Here is a 23,755-nt window from a genome sequence, read left to right on the forward strand (position 1 = left end):
ACAGCAGGAAGAAAGCAGAGAACTAGACTAATTGGTGAACAGTTTCAAAGAGGTGGCAATGTAATGGCAGGCAGATAGCCTCTCATGTTGTATCATTCTATAATTCTATGTTGCTAGTCGAGAGATCACAATTTAGGGAATAACCTAGAAGTGCCTTCCAGCAAGAAACAATTGTAATTCAACAAGGATGGACAAAATTTTATTTTGGCTCCATCATTGCCATGAGGCAGGCATTTCCTCTGCAGTGGTAACTTAGCTTGAAGAATAAATGCACAACATCATCGTTTGTGTACTTGTGTACCTTCTCAATGCCTTTCCGATTTTAAAGTGACCATGGAATTGTATACAATTTTTGCATGTAAAATTTGATGTTTCATAACTTCTAAAACTGCACTGCAGGCAATAACATGTAATTAAGAATAACATGTAATTAAGAATTATTGAAATTGCAAGAGGAATATTCACTTCAGTTCAGGTTTTGGTTTTGCTTCTCTCAGGGATCTCTTTGAGATCAACAGGTTGCTGCCTTGATATGGAAAATCCATTATCTCCACTTGCTCACTGTAAACACGGAGTGGTTTCAGCTCTGCTTTCAGCTCCAGGAGGTATTCTATATAAAGCACAGATATAAGTATTTTGCAGGTTCATGTTGTTAACAATTAAATATTTGTATACATCTGAAAGCTACTGATCATCTTGACATTCTGATATCATTAATTTAAATATTCCATTTCATGCTATTTGAAGAGGTGGCAATAAAGCCCTCCTCTATTTGATGACTGTACAGTCATTGTGAAATAAAATTGACCACCTTCAGTCCTATTCCTGTTGGCCAATATCAGTATGACATTCTTCACAATTTTCACAAATGTCAGCACAACATTTTTAATAATTTATTCAATCTTTCATCTTGTAAAAAACAAAGTGTTACGAACACATTCAAGATACTGCACACCTGCACTTATAATAATATAAATTATCATTTAACACCATAAAACACATTCTATTTGATACCATTCACATTAATGGGACAAATAGCATCGCCCTTTGATGGTTGCATGAGATTATGCAATGAATTTCCTTTTTGAGAAATACAGCTCTAAAATTATTCATTGGGAAATACAGCTCTAAAGTTATTTTGATTAACAGTGGAAAAGTGTGTATGGAACCAGAGGAGATAGCAGAGGTACTTAAAGAATATTCAGTATTAAAAACAGAAAAGGATCTTGGCGATTGTAGGGATGACTTACAGTAGACTGAAAAGCTTGAACATGTAGATATTAAGGAAGAGGATGTGCTAGAGCTTTTGTAAAGCATCAAGTTAGATTAGTTACCGGGACCAGATGGGATGTACCCCAGATTACTGTGGGAAGCGAGGGAGGAAATTGCTGAGCCTCTGGCAATGATCTTTGCATCATCAATGAGGACGGGAGAGAATCCGGAGGATTGGAGGGTTGCGGATGTTGTACCCTTATTCAAAAAAGGGAGTTGGGATGGCCCAGGAAATTATAGACCAGTGAGTCTTACTTCAGTGGCTGATAAGTTGATGGAGAAGATCCGGAGAGGTAGGATTTATGAACAATCAGAGAGGCATAATATGATTAGGAATAGTCAGCATGGCTTTGTCAAAGGCAGGTCATGTCTTATGAGCCTGATTGAATTGTTTGAGGATGTGACTAAACACATTGATGAAGGTAGAGCAGTAGATGTAATGTATATGGATTTTAGCAAGGCATTTGATAAGGTACCCCATGCAAGGCTTATTGAGAAAGTAAGGAGGCATGGGGTACCTTATCAAATGTCCAAGGGGACCTTGCTTTGTGGATCCAGAACTGGCTTGCCCACAGAAGGCAAAGTGTGGTTGTAGATGGATCATATTCTGCATGGAGGCCGGTGACCAGTGGTGTGCCTCAGGGATCTGTTCTGGGACGCCCTACTCTTGGTGATTTTTATAAATTACCTGGATGAGGACGTGTAGGGATGGGTTAGTAAATATGCTGATGACACAAAGGTTGGGGGGTGTTGTGGATAGTGTGAAGAGCTGTCAGAGGTTACAGCGGGGCATTTAAAGGATGCAAAACTGGACTGAGAAGCGGTAGATGGAGTTCAACCAAGGTAAGTGTGAGGTGGTTCATTTTGATAGGTCAAATATGATGGCAGAATATAGCTTTAATGGCAAGTCTCTTGGCAGTGTGGATCAGAGGGATCTTGGGGTCCGAGTCCATAGGACACTCAAAGCTGCTACACAAGTTGATTCTGTGGTTAAGGCATTCAATGGCCTTCATCAGTCATAGGACTGAATTTAAGAGCTGAGAGGTAATGTTGCAGCTATATAGGAACCTGGTCAGACCCAGCTAGGAGTACTGTGCTCAATTCTGGTTGCCTCACTGCAGGAAGGATGTGGAAACCATAGAAAGGGTGCAGATGAGATTTACAAGAATGTTGCCTGGATTGGGGAGCATGCTTTACGAGAATAGGTCAAGTGAACTCGGCCTTTTCTTCTTGGAACGACGGAGGATGAGAGGTGACCTGATAGAGGTGTACAAGATAATGAGAGACTTTGATCGTGTGGATAGTCAGAGTCTTTTTGACAGGGCTGAAATGGCTAGCATGAGAGGACATAGTTTTAAGGTGCTTGGAAGTAGGTACAGAGGAGATGTCAGGGGTAAGTTTTAAGTTTTTCATGCAGCGAGTGGTGAGTGCGTGGAATGGGCTGCCAGCGACGGTGGTGGAGGTGGAAATGATAGTGTCTTTTAAGAGACTCCTGGATAGATACACGGAACTTAGGAAAATAGAAGGCTATGGGTAAGCCTAGTAATTTCTAAGGTAAGGACATGTACGGCACAGCTTTGTGGGCTGAAGGGCCTGTATCATGCTGTAGGTTCCCTATGTTCTTTGTTTTCTGATTATATAATGAAAACTGTTATTTTGAAAAAGTGGTAATATTTTTTTCTTTGTAACTTAAAGTGATCGCTTCACAGCACAACACTTATTTAACGGAAGGCATAGGCTGTGCATTTAATCCAGTAGTTTTGGAGTATTGCAACTTGTGGATGCTGCCCTGAGATAACAAGTTCAATTGAGATTCCCTCTGCTTGTCTTGTTCGATGTAAATGATTATAAGAGACCAGGAGGGAAAGAAAGATGAGTTCTTATGTCTTAACTAATTTTTCTTGGTTTACGAATGGTACCGAGTATCAGATGGTTTGAGCTTTTATTCATCTTCTGTTCGTAGGATGAAATATTTTGTTTTTTGATTTGCTTCATTTTCTTATACAACAACCTATATTGCATTTCTGAAATAAATAACGGTGTTAAGTCCTTCTGCACAACTAAGGACATAATAGAACACAATGAAGCAATTTATTCCTTATTTTATAGTTGGTCAGCTTGCTAAGGATAATGGAGTTTGGAAGTAAAATCCTTCCATTATTTCATCAGGATTATTTGGCGGAGGGAGAATTAAAGAGATGTTCTAAACAGAATTTAGGAGAGTCTTTTTTAAACTCAGTCATAGGAAATTGCAGATGCTGGAAATGTTGAGTAACACACTCAGAATGCTGGAGGAAATCAGCAGGTCAGGCACCATCGATGGCGGCAAATAAACAGTCGACATTTTGAAGTGAGACCCTTCATCAAGACCTTGCCTCATTTATGTGTTGCTCAAGATCTCCTAAGCTATAGTTTTTAATAGCTTGATGATGAAAAACTATGTAAAATAGAAAATTAATATGCTTATCAACATTGCTTATCCATCTTTATGAGTAGAGGAAGGCATGAAAGATTAACTTAAATTATTACAAAATTGCATATCATCTGAGAAACTAAGGCTATCAAAAGGCAGCACTGAGAAATGTCTTCAATTCTAAGCTGAATCCTACAAAAAAACTGCACCTGTACGTGCATGTGTCTGTCAGTCTGTGTATCTTTGTACTCCATGAGTGCACATAGAAGTAGCTGCACATTCATACACGCACATTTCAAAAAGTATTAATGGCAATTACTGTTACCTTTCAATCACAATGCTGCATTATTGCAAACTTCAATAGGTGGAGGTAGAGGAATGAAGGCTAATGTAATGGTGATGAAATGGTCGCTTGGGAAGGAGACAGGAAGGGTCCCAGCACTGAACTGGAATCTGCTTTAGCGGGTCCCTATAAATTGTACCATAGGTGACCTCATGGACACCATGAAGACCTTCTTCTGCAGTAGTTATCCATCTTTAGATAATGTGGTGCGTACATGTATCATTGAAAGGCATTGAAGGAGTATTCATTCCTGGATTCACTGGATGTGTCCAAGACCTGCTATGCATTTATGTGTAAAGTAGAAGGAGAGTCCTGAAGAAAACTGGTGAACTCTGCAGTCCAAGGACACCAGAAATAGGAGCAGGAAATCAAAAAAAATTGCAGGTGTTGGAAATCAGAAAAAGGATCACAGACCCAAAATACTGTCTGTTTTTCACTGCCTGACCTGGTGAGGTTTTCCAGCAACTTTTGTTTCAGTTGAAAGTATAAGCAGGAGGAGGTCGCACAGTCCCTCAAGTCTGCCCTGTCACTCACTATGACCAGGGCTGACCTGTCCAAGCCCTCAAACACTCTCCTGTGCCAGTTCCCCAGAGACATTAATCCCCTGATCTTTCAAAAATTTACCTGCCTCCCCCTTTAAAAAACAAGGACCAAATTTCTAAGTTACTATAAATTTAGTGATATGATTTAACTTTACCGGCAACAACATTGACGGATTTGTTGGAAGGTCCACAGTACAGTATATAGTTTTTATTGTGCCCATCTGGTCCTGCTGGGCCAATAGGTGGATTAAGCTCCAGATTCATTTTATGGAACCAATATACGATATGAACTCCAACCATAGTTTTTCCTGTTCCTGTATAAAAAGGTTATCAGTATGAATTAAGAAACTTGCTTTAAGAAACAAAGGGGTGAATCTTCATACACAGTTCAGAAATGAACACATCGCAATATCAATGAGCACATTTTCAGCTATCAGTACTAGCCAGGCAGAAAGACTCATTTAAAGCCAAAGTGTTTTCCATTTTAGGAGTAAAACTTGCCTAGAAATTGATCAATGCACGTACAGGCCCACAGCTACTGACTAACTGTCAGTCAATCAATGTTGAGTTTGGAAGTGTAGAGGGTTGCTGCCAGTTGGTAAAGGGGTGTAATTGGGGATGAGTGGGAGTGGAGTGGAGTGGGGGCAAAGTTGTTCAGGATATGGTCAGTACTGGGAAATGCTACAGATAGCACAAAGTAAGGGAATACAACCCCTTCTCTCATCAGATTTCTGAGTGGTCCATGTACTCGTAAACATTACCTCACCATTCCTCTTTGCATTATTATTTATCTGAGATTAGATTCAACTTTATTGTCATTGTGCCGAGTACAGATACAAAGCCGATGAAATGCAGTTAGCATCTAACCAGAAATGCAAAGAATACTGTTATTTACAAAATGTGTGATTAAAAAGTGTTACAGCACATAAAAATATAAAAGTACTGAGACAGTACAATATTTCTTGTAACTTACAACATCCGTTATGTTTTTCAGCTTACTGCTGCTACAAAACAACAAATTTGCCAACATATGTCAATGATGAAAAACCTAATTCTGATTAGGATAGGAGTTGACAAAGCTGGTAAGGAGAAGTTCTGATTAACACTCAGGAATTAAAATGAGTTATTTGACTAGGCTGCCGATCAGACTTAAGACGGAATATTAGTAAGTAAAAGGGTACAGGGATGGCTTTGTCAGCAGGTCAGAGAATCAAGTGCTTGTCCCAGTTTGAGGGAAGGATATGGTTTATATCCAAGGGAAGGGGGCCTGAGGGAGTGCTGAATGATAAATTACTTAAAGGATGTCTCACACAATAATGAAATTGGCTTAAGAGGCATCATGATGTCCCACGTAAATGGTCCAGGAATGATACTAATCACACATCCATGAATGATAATTATGGGCAACCACACTTCTCTGCATGTAAGTGTGGCCAGTGCATGCAAGGACAAAATGTATCAACCTTGACTTTCAATTACATTTCATCTATCTATTCAAATGTAATGATACATGGCATATCATAATCTAATATTTTGATAATTTTTGTTAAAATGCAAAACAAAGTTACAAAACATCATTAGCTGAGTAAAATTCTTTGTGATGAAGCAGCAATGCTAAAACATTACATGCATTACTGTTTTATCTCATGCAGTTTTTCAAGTATTTTTGTTCCCTAATATCCCTTCTGATTCTTTTCAGTTATTAAGTTTCTCTGCAGATTATTAAAAATCTTTGCTCTATTATCCAAGTTTTTTGTTCTCAAATTTTCAAACGTAAACCTTTTTATCCAGGAAACTGGACCATACAGACCTACAGTGTTCATAGGGTCATACCCTTGTGTAAAAATGTGGCCTCAAAAGTTTTGATTAAATCTCTCTTACCTTAAAATATGCCTTAAGTTCTTGATTCCTCAACCCTGTTAAATAAGTTAAGAAGCCTTCTTACCTGGCGGGCCTTGAATAAGTGTAAAGGGACTTTGAAGAGCACAACGAACTGCATTTTCTTGGCTCGGGTTGAGCTTTGGTAGCCTAGGAATATTGTAGCATTTCTGCTTGTTTTTTTGTAGCCCTAGAACAATTGTTTCCAATAGGCACGTGTTAATCAATAATGATCAATACTCAATGATAAAGTAGAAATGTAGGTGCAAGATAAATATCCAAAAGTGTTATTGGAATTAGCATATTTTATTAATACTTTTTCAAGATTGTTTAATGCAATTTCCTGTACACAAGTATAAGAAAAATGAAATAAATTTTCCTCCAGATCTGATGCACCACATAAAAACACAATAAATATAAATACATAAAATAACTTATACAATATACATAGATAGACTATACGTCTATAGAGTGATGCCAGGCTGTTTAATAAGGTGACTGATAGGAAATAAATAAAGTAGTGGTGGTTTAGTATTATCGAGTAGTTTGTCCAGGTAAACAGGGTTAGCAAATTCATGATAGGAGATTAATCATGAAAATCTGATTAAAACCTTCAAAACAACAATCCAGTTTGGCACCTAAGATTGGTCAGACAGTTACAAGAGAATAGGAGAAGCAAGAGTTCAGATTGAAAAAGAAATAAACATTGAAGATATTTAATGTTAAGCACAAGAGATTCGGCAGAGGCTGGGAATCCACAGTAACACATACAAAATGCTGGAGGAGCTCAGCAGGTCAGGCAGCATCTATGGAGAAGAATAAACAGTCGACATATCGGGCCTCAGACTAAAAGTCATCTGATTATTCCCTTCTCCAGAATGCTGCCTGATTGAGTTCCTCCAGCCTTTTGTATATCTAATATTAGATGCCAAAAGCAAAGTGTAGCTGTAATAATGAAAGATTATCATGATCACAAAATACAATGTTTGCTTAAACTTCAGAGATGGCAGAATCAGATTGAATCCTACAGTCTAATATATTTATTAATCCTATTCAGTAAATGGTGCATTAAATGACACTTTATTGCAATGTAAACTATATTTTGTCTTTCAAGTTAAAGTAAATTTAGGTCCATTTGTAGCAGGTTTAAGCAGTTTGTTGTCAATTAATACAATATGGGATTTCTTACTTGAGGTTAACAATTCGTGTATGAAATTGCATTGCCAAAGGAAAACGCATACTAAGGACCTTTGATATCAAGTGTTTCACTTCTAAGATATAAAATTAAATAGCAATTAATACACAGAAACTAATATTCATTCACCATTAGGTGATTTCTTCAACACACACAGAACGTGAAAGTCACATCATCTACACGGTGCACTGGAATAGACAGATGGTTCACGGGTTTTTGAATTGTATTGTCTATGAAATGCTAGCAATTCATTGAGTTCTGAATGTCACAAACCAGTAAAATGATATATTTATTAAACTCTTTATCAATGTTCTAAAATAATGGTGTCTACGTATCTTATATTTTATATGTTCTTACTTCTAATAGGCATCTGCTGAGCCAGTGCTATACTCTGAGCAAGTGGTGATGCATCAGCAAGTTTCCGAACAGCCTCCTCCTTACGTCTGAAAATTTAAAGAGAAGATACAGGGATTGACTACGTCAAGTGAAGAGTACCATCGTAATCTTTGCACTTCCTTTTACACAGTCTATCAAATTCATATTTTATCTTAGGTTTCCATTATTTGCAACTATTTTTGATAATTTTTTTCTAGATCAGTCACAACTGCCCAGTTCTTATACCCTTTTTTAAAAATAAACATACAGCTAAAAAATACCAAAAGGTTTCAGATATTTTTCTAGTCCCAAATCGAACTTTAGATGAGAAGAAGCAATTCTGGTTGGCATGTACAGTAACTGGGCAAGACAGCAGATAGAAGATAGAAATTCATTACATTGATAAGATGTTTCATTGCTTTAGACCTAACCAAGATGATTCTTAAACAGAGAATAGTGTATAAACATCAATATATGGTCCAGTTTTTGGAATATATATCATATTCTGAATGTTGGTTGAACTTCCAAAACCAAGACTGCAAACAGTGATGGGGTTGCCATATTGGAAGAAAATAATTGTTTTATATTTTGTCCTTGGTACTTGATAACTACTAGAAACCTCAGTGGCAGCAATAGAAAACTAATTAAGAATATCTTCATGAATCAAAATTTCTCCTCTTCGATACATTTATAGTCGCTTTCAATGTACTGGAATATAAATGCAGTATAAGACAGCTTTGTTTGATAATTGATGATCTTGAAATCCTTCAATTTTGGCGTCTTGTACATCCCTAGTTTTATTTGCTACACAATTGCCAGTCATGGTTTCAGTGGCCCAGGCCATAATTCTGTAAAAGCTTTCTTCAACAGTTTTGCTTTTCCTTTTCTCTCCTCTTTTGAAACACCTAAAATCTATGTCTGAACAAAAATTTGGTTCTAATTCCATACCAAATTTGTTCTAATTTCATACCAAACTTGCTGTCAATTTATTTTGATAATGTTTTGTGAAACAATATTTATTTGCTTTTATTCCATTAAGGCAACCACATAAATGTGACTGTAGTCCAAATTAGGGACCTATCTAGTCCATCTTTAAGCAATAGCACAGAAAGAACCAATAGGCAATGTACTGAAACCCTACAGGATTTTCGATGGTGGCAGTCACTGAGATCTTCAAACTGTGTCTAGTTTAACACTTTCATGAAATGGACTTGGGGTAGGTTCAACCATCTAATCATACAATGTCCAAAATCCTAGTTACAAAGCAGGCTTTCTATGGCTTCATTGTAATGTACTTGGAATCCTCTAGCAGATTATTACTGAACAAGAACAGTAAAGAAAATAGCAACCTTTAATTAGCAAATGTACTCTGATAATTATTGTGAAGACATCATCTCTGAGAATACAACTCAGTAACTCACTTCCTGAACTGGAAATACTCCTGTCCATCACACCAGAGTTTCCCTTACCTGCCCCACAAGCCATTACTAATTTGTCACTAACACTTAAATAATTCCATAATAAGAATTATTATGTCTTCACAGTAATTGTCAGCCTACAACACATCTCACTCTGGGACAAATTCTAAAGTACAACTTGTCTTTAGAAGGTCAGTCGTAATGTATGCAATAAACATCCACCAAGCTACTTTCCATGTGCCCTATTCTGGGACTCTGAGTTGAAGCCAAGACTTAGAAAACACTATTAAAATGCATAATTAAGTTTTCAAAACTTATGTATCTTATCTCTTAAAACTTGGAGCATCCAACACTATAAACAGAAAGAGAGTATTCCCACGATTTCCCTACAGTGAATATATACCTTTTGAAAAACTATTAAAATAAAAAGATATCAGGTAGCCTTTTGGTGATACAATATGCCACTCCATCAGATAAACAACAGCAACAGAGGATATATTTGTCTGATAACAAAATACAAATGATAAGACAGGCCACACTGCAAATTATAAACATAATTGAAGTTAACTGATCACCATCAAAAATAATTTAAAAGATTAACACCAAAACTACAGGGACATTTATGAAAGACATTTGTCTTTCACTTTGTTTAGTTCATATGACAATCTTTTACGTAAGTGATGAGTTCATGAACCAGCTGAATGACAGTAAAGACATAGTTCAGCAAACATGTAAAAAATTTGCTATATCTCTGAGGAACAAATTGAATAATTGAAACTGATTATATATTTTACAGAGAAATATTATTTTTAGGATAAAGATCTATTTCACCTACTAACATAGAATATTGTTTGAGGTTGTACTTACTTTGTCAACCATAGGAGAAGGACTGATTTTGAGTCATTATTTTCTAATATTTAGGGAGAATCAGGAAAATAAAATCAATAAACTTGGTTTGAGATGGTTGATGCTAAGTCTGGTAGATTCCGAATCTAGAGTTCAAATCCCTATAAACTACTACAAAATTACACATAGCTTTATATTATAATTTTGCAGTCACCATACTTACATTTCAGGAAGTTGCTTTGGGATTATTTCCACAATGAATCTTGTATCCTCCTGAAATATTTCCTTAGGGATGGTGTCCATGGGCATTTGGTGTACAGTAAAATCTGTCCTCAAGTTGGTTTCTCTATCAGGTTTCGGACCATCATTGGAAAATACATTAGTCACAGCATGCGCCACCCAAGTGTAACTGGTAGGGTCAATATTTAGTTCTGAAGAATTTTCTGGCGCATCGGGTTTCCTCATAATTTGGTAAAGAGGCTCTTCATTTTTGGTCAGATCATTTGCCACATTTTGCTTCAAGCACCTACACCGGAGACACAAATAGCACTTGGCCAGTGCACTTTCAATGGCCCAATTTTTACAATTTTCTTTGGAAATAGTGAAAGAGCCATACAGAATTTTACCATGCATATTTTTGTTTTTCCAAGCTATCTTAACACCATAAATGACTATAACTTCATTCTCAGCCACAGCACTTGATGCAGATTCCATTGCACACAGTGGTCCCCAGACAGCTTGATATGCCTTTATATCATTGTAGTTTTTTTGGGTTGACTGTGAAGCATACTCTGAAAAGCAGGTAACAGGATTTTCTGCATGTTCCACACAAATCTCAAACACTGGAGTTACACTAAACAATTGCACAGCTGGTACCAAGAACCCATTGTTTATTCCTTTAGTCAGCTGTATTTGCAACGCTTCACCATTTTTCACTTCCATAGAAATTGTTACATAATGTGAAGGTTGACACTTGCTTACTTCTATCTTGCCAAAATGCTCTTTCATCACATCAGATCGACAACGTTTGTTCTCCTCCAAGACAAGAGCAGCTACCTTGGAAAATTCATCTGATTTGACTGCTTTTAAAAGCTCCTGCCATGTGCTACTATTAATCCTTCGGACATATGGATTGCTGAATTGGCCCGGTGGAAAGAAAGTTTTTCTTGAAGTTTCTAAACTGTAGATTCTTTTCCTCCACATCAATTTCATTGTTTTAGATTCCTCATTAAATGCAGGTTGATCCACCAGCTGCAGGGTTCTGTAGTTTATGCAGTGGGCCTCTGAAAGAGCATCAGAGTTCAAAGCGAACAGAACACCAAAGTGCCTTGACAATGGTTCAACATTGACAGCAAATGCCAGTTTTTTCAGACCTTGATTTTGAAACTGAGTTGCTAAGTAAAGACTGTCAGCTATTTTTTCATAGCTTGAAGCCTTCCTTTTTTTCCTATTGAAGTCAATGCAAAATTTGTCAATTTCCTGTCTGGTGTATTGAATATCTGCCTTGCGTAAAACTTGAGAAAGGAGACGTTGAATAACTATATCTAGATACCGCCGAATTGGTGATGTGGCCCAAGTATAAGATTCAACGTGAAGAGAATAATGACCCTGTTTTGAAAGTAATGTTGAGTTAGATCGAATAGTGAAGGCTTTGAGCATAAGTTTTCTCAGCTCTAATGATATCGGTGCAAGATTTGGGTGGATGTCATCTGTGGCAATGAAATCTATCAGCTTGTGAATTTCAGTATCCTTTGCCGCTTTTATCAGACAATCCCATAAAGACGACAAGATTTGGAATTCGTTAAAAGATGGAGATTGAGAACTTGGTCCAGCAGCCATTAGATGAGAGAGATGAATGGAAAGGCAAACCAAGTCTTTATACTTTTGCTTTAGATTTACCATTTGCTGATGAGCAGGAGCACCTTGGCATCTCACTGGAGTTACATTCATTGTTTTCATCTTATTGGTCAAGAATTCAGCAACAAAGCTATTCATCATGATCATGAGTTCTTCAATCATCTGATGGGGCCTTCTCTTTCCTAGTTGTCTATGTTCATCAGGCTTTTCATAGTAATAACCATCTTGAAGTCTGTACTTTCGGTGAATTCTGGCAAAGTGAAAGGCTACTGCAACTGAGTCCTCCAAAGTACCAAATCTCAATTCACTTCCACTAAAATGTTCGATAATATCCTCTGCTTCTTCATAAGTAAGTTTCCTATTGGACTGAATGACAGAAAGTGAAAAGTTTGCTTTTACAACTATATCTGTACTTTTTTGTACCTGAACAAACAAAGAGATGACCTTGCGATCTTCTCCAGGGAGAAGGCTGCAGAGTTTTTGGCTCAGCGTTGGAGGAAGCATGTGAATTGGATCTCCTGTAGGAGGATAGTAAGTAAGTCCACGTCTCTGAGCCTCAGCATCTAAAAAACTACCTTTTGGCACAAAGCTTGTTACATCTGTGATGTGAACACCTATTTCATAGTATTCATCTAAATCTCTCACACTAATAGCATCATCAAGATCCTTGGAATCCACTGGATCCACTGTAAATGTAAAGTAGTTCCGGCAATCCTTTCGATTGTCATTAAGTTTTTTAGATTCCTGACTGAGCAGCTTCAGCTCTTTGGTAATTTCATTTGGAAAGCTGTCATTAACTTGATATTCTAAGTTCAGTACTTCCATTCCACGATCCATGGTTACTGCTGCAGGGAGAACCTTAGTAACAATTCCTAGAGGAAGGTAAAAACTTTCTCGCCAACATATTATTTCAACAACAAAGAACTTATCTCTTCTTATTTCTTCAGTAAGGTTTATAGTTCTTACTGTCTCATAGCATCTATCTTTATTGGCTCTGCGAATAGGGATTTTGTTGCAAATCCTCTTATGCCATGGTGTGTAGATTTTTGTAACACATTTGTTGATAGGAACCATGACTTGTGAATCATATTCATCAACTCTGCAGACAAAGGTTCGTGGCAGGTCACCTGTTTTCAAAACGCCAACAACCTTTCCACTTACATCAGGAATGTCGCCTTCCTCAGACCTCAGTGAAAGAACTTCAACCAAAACCTGGTCACCGGGAAATGATTTTCCACAATTAGCTCGACCTTCTATTTTAATGTGTATACCCTGAGGATCATCGAGAACGATGGCATAGCCTTTGTAAAACTTTTCCATGACTATTTCACATTGCTTATATTTATAAGGATCAGATAACAGCAGTGATTGCAGGACTTCCTTTGGATAATCTGTGTACTGTACATTGTTCCTCTTCTGAGAGGATTGAAAGGACACTTCACTACTCGTATGTTCCTGTTCGTTAACCTCACCTGTAACAAAATCTACAAATCCCTCCTCTGTTAGGGTTAATGTCACGTTCTTGCTCTCATCCAGAAGTTCTTGCAGTATTGGGTCAAGGCCTTTTTCTGAGTCACTGTCACTTTCATCTTCATCTCTAGGAGCCCAGTATTCAGTGTCATCAATGGCTTGTTTAATCTGCTCCATTGACAGATCCTCGGGGTAAATGCTTTCATTGTCAATGGACTCCTGTATATACTTCTTCCAAATTTTTCTGCAGTTTCCAAAAGAGCAAAGAGCCAAAGCATTGCCAACAACTATTACAAGAGATTGAGCCCGTGTCATGGCTGTGTTCAAAACCCTGGGTTGACTGAAAAACTCTAAACCAGCTCCCTTTGAAGAGATACTGCTTTCACGAGTATGCACTGTACAGATGATCATCACTCTGAACTGCCTTCCTGGTGAAAAAACAAAACAAAAAATTACCTCCAATAAAGCTGTCGCTTCTCACCTCTGTGAAAAATAGAGTCAAGTATTCATCAGAAAAGGCAATGCTTTACTGAATAGTGGAAGAGGTTTCAGAAACATGACAATACTTTCCCACAAATGTCAAATGACTGACCTTCAAGCCAAAGTTAAGTAAAACATTATCACCAAAATAATGTTAGAAAATATTTTGTAGGTTACTTATCACTGAGTATAAGCAAGTGTAATCAATTAAGAGCATCCTGACTGGTTGTAGCACTGCCTGGTATGGGAACCTTACTTCCCTCAATTGCAGGACTCTGCAGAGAGTGGTGCAGACAGCCCAGCCCATCTGTGGATGTGAATTTCCCCCTATTCAGAACATTTACAGAGACAGGTGCATAAAAAGGGCCTGAAGGATCATTGGGGACCTGAGTCACCCCAACCACAAACTGTTACAGCTGCTACCATCTGGGAAATGGTACTGCAGCATAAAAGCCAGGACCAACAGGCTCTGGACAGCTTCTTCCACCAGGCCATCAGACTGATTAACTCACACTGACACAACTGTATTTCTAAGCTATATTGACTGTTCTGTTGTATATCTTACTGTACATAATATTAATTACAAATTACTATAATTTGCACATTGCACATTCAGATGGAGACGTAATGTAAAGATTTTTTACTCGTGTTTGTAAATAGTACAAAAAATATGTAATCAAAAAGTAGTGAGGTAGTGTTCATTAATTCAATGCCCATTTAGAAATTGGAGAGTTGAGGGAAAAAGGCTGTTCCTGGATCATTGAGTGTGTGCTTTCGGGCTTCTGTACCTCCTTCCCAATGGTAGCAATGAAAAGAGGGCATTTCTAGGTGGTAGAGATTCTTAATGATGGACACCGCCTCTACGAGGCACTGCTCCATGGAGATAACCAGGATAATATGGAGGTTAGTGCCCATGATGGAGCTAGCTAATTATATAATTCTCTGCAGCTGACTTCGATCCTGTGCAGTTGCCCCCACCACACCAGTGATGCAGCCAGTTAAAATGCTCTCCACTGTACATCTGTAGAAATTTGAGAGTGTTTTGGTGACATACCAAATCTCCTCAAACCCCTAATGAAATATAGCTGCTGTCTTGCCTTCTTTATAGTTCCACTGATATTTTGGGACCAGGTGAGGTCCTCCGAGATAATAGCACCCAGGAACTTGAAATTGCTCATCTCAACTTCTGATCCCTCTATGACGATTGGCGTGTGTTACCTGGTCTTATCCTTTCTGAAGTCCACAATCAGTTCTTTGGTCTTATTGATATTGAGTTCAAGGTTTTTGCTAAGGGATAATCTTACTGAGGTGCATAAAATTGTAAGGGGCATAGATAAGTGAAAAGCAACCATCTTTTACTCTCCAGGACAGAGAGCCAAGAACTAAAGGACAGAGGTTTAGGTAACAGGGAAGAGATGTAATAGAAATGAAAAAGATAGATAGATAGATAGATAGATACTTTATTCATCCCCAAGGGGAAATTCAACAATTTTCCAGTGTCCCATACACTTATTGTAGCATCTTTTCCCCCAGAGTGTGCTCTGTATATGGAATGAGCTCCCAGAGGTGGTTGAGGCAGGTGCATTAACAACTTTTAAAAGGCACATAAAGTAATAGGAATAACAGTGCATTGAAATAGATGTAAGAAAATTAATTTTCTATATATTTCAATGTATAATGAGAATAACTTTAATAGCAAAACTTATTGTACAGGGCCTAAGGTTCCTTTTGCAAATAGGGCACAGGGTATCATTAAACATTCCTTCATTTTCAGCCACTGTGAAAAGTGGAAATACCTTGAGGACTAGATGATCAGAAGTTCCCAAGAGAAGGTTGCATAAGTAGATTAGATGCTACTGTGAAGGATGGGAGAAGGAAGAAGATCCTGCTCAATAGATTTTTTTTTTTGGGGAGTGAGGTGTTTGGGAGAGGGTTTGCAGCGGTTGATCAGAGTATACTGGGGTTGCTTTTGAAAATTATCTGTCCTGTGTGTATTCGTTTTGAGGGTGGAGTGGTGGCCATTCAGTTATCGAGTATTTTTGTGCCTGAGATATAATTCTGGATTACAGGGGAATCAAGTCTTTGAGAACCTAGGCAGGACAATGGAGATGAAGCCAAAGATCAGATCAGTCTGGATTATACTGAATGGCATGGCATACTTGAGCAGCAATTTAACCCTCTTCTCCATTTTTAAAAAAATCTACTTACACTGGCAAAGAGCCATGTATTATTGTTTTGAATCCTGTTCGTTTTTAACATTAAGGCTATTACACCATTATTTGAAATTTGCTATTAATTGGTAAGCCAACTATCTGTCTCAGTTCCTACATTTACAACTTGAAAAATAATCTTACCAACATTTTATCCTTGATTGAACTGACTCATAAATATCAGTACAAATATTTGTATTTTATAAACAAAGATCTGATACAATAGAATTTGGAGGAGTCTATTCTTTTTATCCTCCTTCAGTTATTTTTCCTTTTGTGTAGCTTTCATGAATCTTTAATGAGGAATATTTTAAATACTTTAAGTATGAAGAGAACATTATCTATAATGGAATAAGGTTACTGAACACAGAGACACAGGTATCTCTATTTCCTAAATAATTTAAAGCTGTTTTTTTTAAAACCACACTGCTTCCTATTCTTATTGGTGAGAAAGCTTCATTGTATAAACGGAGCAGTTTCCCTTTGGGAGAGACAGATTCCGAATATAATACTAAAAGTAAATTAAACACTCCTTTGTTGTTCAACTGGGTGTAAATGCACTTACCTTGAATATTGGAGACGTTCTCTACATTAACATCTTTGAATCTATGTAATCTAAGTTCCTGTCTCAGGCAGCGAATCTGAAATAAAATTTTAAAGGTAAATATTAAATCAAATGCACCATTGCAAAAGAATTGAGGCCTGGTCGTATATAAAGAAAGAGTTTTGGATTTTACAAAGAGTAGAATAAGCAGAAGGTTACTGATACAAGTTATGTGTTCAGAGTGAACCAAAGTTTATGATATGGGCGTTTGACCTTATATTTCAGACAAAATCAGAAGAAAAATGACACTTCAGTGTGAATATGGAACAACAACATTGATCATTATACACCATAATGACTTCTTACTTCCCTTAAAGTTTAATCCGAGGACGCTTCCCTCCTACGTTCATCTTGAGAGAGATCGGAGTTAATTTTTTTAAAAAGTGACTACATATAAACTTACACCCCTTGGGTTACAAAAAGCTATTAAGTTCAAACTGATTCAGTTAAATACTTGATATTCTTTTTCAGAGAGTTATGGATTGAAGACTAGCAAATCAGAGGTGGTGACTCTTATTGACACATTCCACATAATTTTGCATTAAAGAGGCCAAACAGCAGTACAGTTAAATGACAGAGTTGGGAGTAGGGATGGAATTAGAAGGAATTTCCACAGTACTCAGCAGATTCTAGTTGAGTGGCACCTCCAATACATGCATTATATTATTTTCTATTAGTTCAATAAATTTGGAATCAGAGTTCAGCTGTCCATGTTAATTAAATCGGTATAATATTAAGCCATCATTGTACAGAAGGTTCTAAGAATACGATGCTGATTGTTTCAACCATTCTCTATTCTTCTCCAATGGCTCTTAACATCTCAGGTATGTTTGTCAGTTTGTTCTTGCACTATCAGCTTTTGGAATAGCCATGGCTCAGGTTCAAAGTGTTGCCCTCTCTTTTTCTCCAGAGAAAATTTAATAGACGATTGCCAGCTTGATCATCCAGAAGCAGAAACTAAATGCACTTAATCAATATAAATTCACTACGTGGCAATTTAAATTTATGTTGCCAAAGGCATTCTTGAATCACAGGAATCTACCCAAATAACATTTATGAACATAGAAGTGTATTTAAAATATTAGCTGCTTACGTTTTGGTTGCCAGTACTTTTACCCACATTTATGCTCACATGTTCCATCTTCAAATGCCAAAATCCTACAACTGTACTTGTAAATAACTTTTAAAGACTGCTATTGTGCTGAATTCCTTCTTTTGGGTACATTTAGAACACAGCACAGAGAAAATCTAAAGCACATTACAGGCCCTTTGGCCCACAAAGTTGTGCCGACCATGTAACCTACTCTAGATGCTGCCTAGGATTTCCCTACCGCATAGCACTCTATTTTTCTAAGCTCCATGCACCTATCTAAGAGTCTCTTAAAAGAACTTATTGTATCCGACTCTACTACCTTCGCTAGCAGTCCATTCCACGCACTGACCACTCTGTGGGGAAAAACTTACCTCTGACATCCCCCTTGTACTTACTTCCAAGCACCTTAAAACTGTGCCCCCTCATATTAGCCATTTCAGCCTTGGGAAAATGCCTCTGACTATCTACACGATCAATACCTCTCATCATCTTATACACCTCTGACAGGTCACCTCTCATCCTCCATCGCTCCAAGGAGAAAAGGCCAACTTATAAGGCACACTTCTCAATCCAGGCAACATCCTTGTAAATCTCCTTTGTACTTTCTGTAGAGCATCCACACCCTTCCTGTAATGAGGTGACCAGAACTGAACACAGTGCTCCAAATGGAATCTAAGTAAGGTCTTATATAGCTGTAACATTAACTCATGGCTCTTGAACTCAATCTATTGGTTGATGAAGGCCCCCATGTCATACGCCTTCTTAACAACACTGTCAACTTGCGCAGCAGCTTTGAGTGTCCTATAGGCATTGACTCCACAATCTCACTGATCCTCCACACTGCCAAATGTCTTACCATTAATATTATATTTCGTACTCAATTTTCTGCTTACAATTTCAGCCAGGAAATAGCTTCCCTATGCAGATTGCAAGCTAAAGATCAGGCACAGTCTAATACCACATCACGTGATTAACACTGAAAAGATACTGATTTGGTGCTCCCTTTAAAACATTAGGATGCTAGTTCCCGTGCTGCTTCTGAAAAGCGAGGCCCCAGTTCCTCTGCTCCCTTTAACATACCGGTTCCCTTGCTTCATTTGATAAACCATGGCTTTTGTTTCTGCATTTTCTGAAAACTCAGTGGAGCTCCTATTTTTGTGCTCCAGTTGAAGTTGCCAAGGTCGCTCTTCCCATGCTTAATTGAAACCCAATGGCTTCTCAAGATTCTAGATTATATAATGTAATGTCCAGTACACGAGTGTAAAGGAGAATGTATGTTACTTCAGCTCCAATGCAGCACAGAGAATACACAAGGTAAAGCACAATAATAATAAAAAAAGCACAATAAATATAAATACACGAGATAACTTATATACATCGATTGATTATAGTCTATGTCCAGGAGGTATCACTAGGCACAGGAGCATCTGTACACAAGGTGAGTGACAGGAAATGATAAAAATAGTGATAGTTGGGGGTGTGGAGGATGAGTTAATGGCTGGAGGTGTTGACTGGGGAAAATAACTGTTTTTGAGTCTGGTGGTCCTGGTTTGTATGCTACATGGCTCATCCCCAATGGGAGCAAAACAAACAGTTCAAGACCAGGGTGGGTGGGATCCTTCATGATGTAACTGGCCCTTTTCTGGTACTTTTCTGTACATTAGTCCTTAATGGCTGGTAGACTGGTGCCGCTGATGTGTTGGGCAGTTTTAACTGCCTGTTGTAGAGCTTTGCTATCCATCGCAGTGCCGTTTCCGTACCATGCAGTGATGCAGCTTGTTAGGATGCTCTCTCTACTGCATATCTGTAAATTATCATGAGTGTAGATGTGCATCCTCCAGTTCACTTCAGCCTCCTCAGAAAGTAGAGTCATTGGTGAGCTTTCCTGATTGTGTAGAATGTGTTCAGGGAGCATGTGAGGTTATGTGAGATGTGCACTCCCAGGAGTTTGTAACTGCTCACAGCTTCCACAGCTGAGACCCTGATCTAACGAGGGGTGTGAATGATGCAAGTTCTCCTGAAGCTGCTAACAATCTTCTACGTCTTGCTGACATTGAAGAAGAGGCTATTTGCCAGGCACCAGGCCTCAAGCTATTCTACCTCCTCAGTTTCCCTCAGTCCTTTTGAACTCACTGGGGCCAGATTTCATTAACCTTATTAAGTGCAGCAGAAGCAAATGTCCTGAGGTAGCTGGACTAATAAAAATTTCCACACTGATCTTAATGGTTTAGCAAATTCTTCATTGTAGGATTATCTCACCATGTTACTTACAGAGCAATATAATAAAGATATTGTTTTGAAATTCTAAGTTAAAATTTAAAAAATGTAAATTATGTCTTTCAAACAGTGAAGAATTGATTCGTGACCCTCTAAGTCGGCAAACTTAGAGCATTTTAACAGAACTTGACCCGGTTTCACATGGAGCCTGAAATCGTTGCATCAGACAACATTCTGGAAATATTTACTTAACGTGATCAAGGAAAGCCTGATAAGGAGACAGCTGTGATTTTTAATTTTGCCTTTTCACAGAGGTCCCTCTTTGCAGGATGTTCCCCTACATTATAATAGATAGAGAAGTTAAATGTTTGTCAATTTATTCTATTGCTATTTCAATCCATAGAGTATAGATAGCAGTCAGAAGCCAGACTTCTAAGTGAGCATTGAATAATTTGGATTCTGATAATACAGTATAATACATGTTAACTAAACCATACAAAATATAGCAATAGATATAGAATGGCCCATTATCTGACTTAAGAGTTTTGTACAATGTTGGGGATTTCAGGAGGTCATATTGATGCAGAACACAGGAGAATACAGAAAGTCCTCTTCTGAAGTTTAAACACAAAAATCAGCAATAGCTTCAGCCTTATCCATTTTATGCTACATTTCTTTGAGAAACATATACTGTTTAAAAAAAACACAGAAAATAATGATTCCCTTTTTGGTTGTAAATTTCAGATTAAAAAATATATTTTGACTGAGAAGTCTTTTCACTGTAGTTAATTTTGTGCAACTACTTGGAATCTTTCTGCATGGCATCACACAAGTCCTTTCCTAGACAAAAAAGATGCTGGTCTGAAATCTGAAGTCAGAGACAAATGACAAGTCTTCAGCCTCTCATCCGAGTAAGAGTTATCCACATGATTGTTATGAGCATTTGAACAGATCTAATCTAATCAGATCTAATTCAAGGAAACAGCAATATGCATCAACAGAACACATGAATGCAAAGATAGAGGCATGGGTCATCAACCATTCACACTGAGAAATCCTCATGGACCATACCAGGGCTTCCTATCCATGATTAATCCAGACAAGTGGTTTCAGTTCAGCCAGGATGTCAGCTGATTGTGTTTTCTACATGCATCAGGTGCTCCCTTTGCTATGCAGGGAACATCAACATTAAAACATGATCGGTCTTCTTAAAGCTATTCTGATCTTCTTAAAGGGCATCTGTTTTTCTTTATTATTGAGATACAATGCTGAATAGCCCTTCTGGCCCTCTGAGCTATGCAATCCCTGATTTTAATCCCAGCCTAATCACAGGACAATTTACAATGACCAATTAAGTTACCAACTGGCACATCTTTGGACTGTGGGGGGAAGAATCCAGAGCACCCAAAGAAAACCCATGTGGTCATGGGGAGAACGTACAAACTCCTTACAGCCAGCGTCTGGAATTGAACCTGGGTCACCTGTCCTGTACACCACTGTGCTAACCACTATGCTACCATCATGCAGAAAGCGAATCAGTTCTGGAAAAAGTGAAAAATAGCATGGAAAAGGTGGGATTTTGGACAGAAGAGGTAATAGATGAAATTCAAGTGAGAAATATTTTATCTTTATTCATATATAGGATATGGGCTTTGATGAAAGCATAATATTTAATTTTCTTGAGAGGGTGCAAATGACTTCTGGAATCACTGGTGAAGACACTCCAGCAGTATTGTGGATAGGATGTTATAGAATATACAAAATGAATCACTGGGGTAATCTGAGACGTCATTGGGTAGAATCTGGAAGAGAACTTTCAGGTGATGATGCTGTCCTGTGCACATTGTCTGTTTAGCTCTCTGCACTACTTGATTTAACCCTAAGACTGTGTGGCTAAGCACAGCTCCAACACCATATACAAGTTTGCTGACAACTGTATCAGAGGTGGTAATGATTCAGAATACAGTGGGAAGACTGAAAATTTCGCTGAGTAATAAAAACATCTTCTCATTCAACGTCAGCAAGACCAAGTAACTGATTGTAGACCAGGAGAGGGAAGCCAGAGGTCCAGAGGATCACAGGTGGAGTGGGGTCAGTAACATTAAATTCCTGGGTGTTACTATCTCAAAGGACTTGTCCTGGACCCATCATATAACTATAATTGCAAAGAAAGTGCGAGAGCACCTCTACTTCCTCAGGAGTCTGTGCAGATTTGTGCACCTCAGCTAACTTCTGTAGATGTGTGGTGGAAAGTGTACTGACTGGCTGCATTACAGCCTGGTATGGGGACACCAATGCCTTTGAATGGAAAATCCTACAAAAGACGGTGGATTCCACCTAGTACTTTCAGGTGAAACCCTTCTAATCTTTAAGCACATCCACATAAAACGCTGCCGTAGAAAAGCAGCATCTATCAAAGATCCTCACCACCCAGGCCATGTTCTTTCTTGCTGCTGCCTTCAACTAGAAGGTACAGATGCCTCAGGACTTGCACCACCAGGTTCAACGACAGTTACTACCCCTCAACCGTCAGGCTTTTGAACAAAAGGGGATAATTCTATTTCTGGTATTCCAACAACATTTGGTCGCATTTAAGGGCTCTTTATCTTGTTATTTCACACTCGTTAGTTTTGCTATTTATTTATATTTGCATTTACACAATTTGTTGTTCATTGATCCTGTTTACAGTTACTGTTCTATAGATTTGCTAAGTATGTCAATAGGAGAATGAATCTCAGGGTTGTATGTGGTGACATGTATGTACTTTGATAATAAATGTTACTTTGAACTTTGAAAGATGCAAGATTTGAAGTGTTGCAGTGAATAGCTGCAGAGACTTTTATTAATGGCACACTCTGCATCCACAGAGTGCCAATTATCTCCTCCATACCCTCCACTTCACCAAATCACCAACACTTCCCTTCCAATAAACCTCCACTTCACTTCCATACCCTCCATTTCACCAAATCACCAACACTTCCCTTCCAATAAACTCTAAATCTGGGCCCCATTGACATGGTGTATCACATTTCCATACAGTGACCATCAGTAGAAGTTCCACACCTCCCTCCTCCCTCTCAGAACTCCTACAAACAAGTTCCACAATGCTCAAAGACGTAATTCAAATTCTCTTGCAAGGCAGGGTCATGTAGAACAAAGACAGTAGAAGCCAACTACAGAAAGAGAAGGGTGCCTGCATGCCTTGAACCACAAGAAGATGACAACACTGCTTGATTTAAATGATCAGTGCAAAAATCATGGACAATAGCAGGACTATAATTATTGAAGATAATGATGTCTACTCACCTAGATGATTTTCTCACATCCCAATACCCTGTCACCCACACTTCCATCTTATTTACAAACTGCAGATGGTGTAAACATGCACCTCTTCCCCTCCCCCTCCTCGCCACTTCCTTACCCCAACATTTTTCACTTACAAAAAAATCTAAGAACTACAATCTGACCAGTCAAGGAACAGCTTAAAGACAATGATAATAAAATACTTCTTCTTCATTATCCTTGCACACCTTCATTATCCA

The 23,755-nt window shown here is 38.1% G+C and overlaps 1 protein-coding gene across 2 annotated transcripts in view; it reads right to left on the bottom strand.

Annotated features, from left to right (window-relative positions):
• The window catches only part of helz2a (helicase with zinc finger 2a), a 122,073-nt gene that overhangs the window by 39,045 nt on the left and 59,273 nt on the right, over positions 1-23,755 (bottom strand). For both annotated transcript variants that reach the window (XM_059980534.1, XM_059980535.1), the window contains exons 9-14: positions 16,865-16,940; positions 10,506-14,037; positions 8,001-8,086; positions 6,516-6,638; positions 4,726-4,884; positions 466-610 (exon numbers count right to left, since the gene is read on the bottom strand). In XM_059980534.1, coding sequence (XP_059836517.1) covers positions 466-610; positions 4,726-4,884; positions 6,516-6,638; positions 8,001-8,086; positions 10,506-14,037; positions 16,865-16,940 — 4,121 coding nt within the window. The remainder of the gene's footprint in view (positions 1-465; positions 611-4,725; positions 4,885-6,515; positions 6,639-8,000; positions 8,087-10,505; positions 14,038-16,864; positions 16,941-23,755) is intronic.

This window comes from Hypanus sabinus, chromosome 9, assembly GCF_030144855.1.
Source record: "Hypanus sabinus isolate sHypSab1 chromosome 9, sHypSab1.hap1, whole genome shotgun sequence".
NCBI lineage: Eukaryota > Metazoa > Chordata > Chondrichthyes > Myliobatiformes > Dasyatidae > Hypanus > Hypanus sabinus.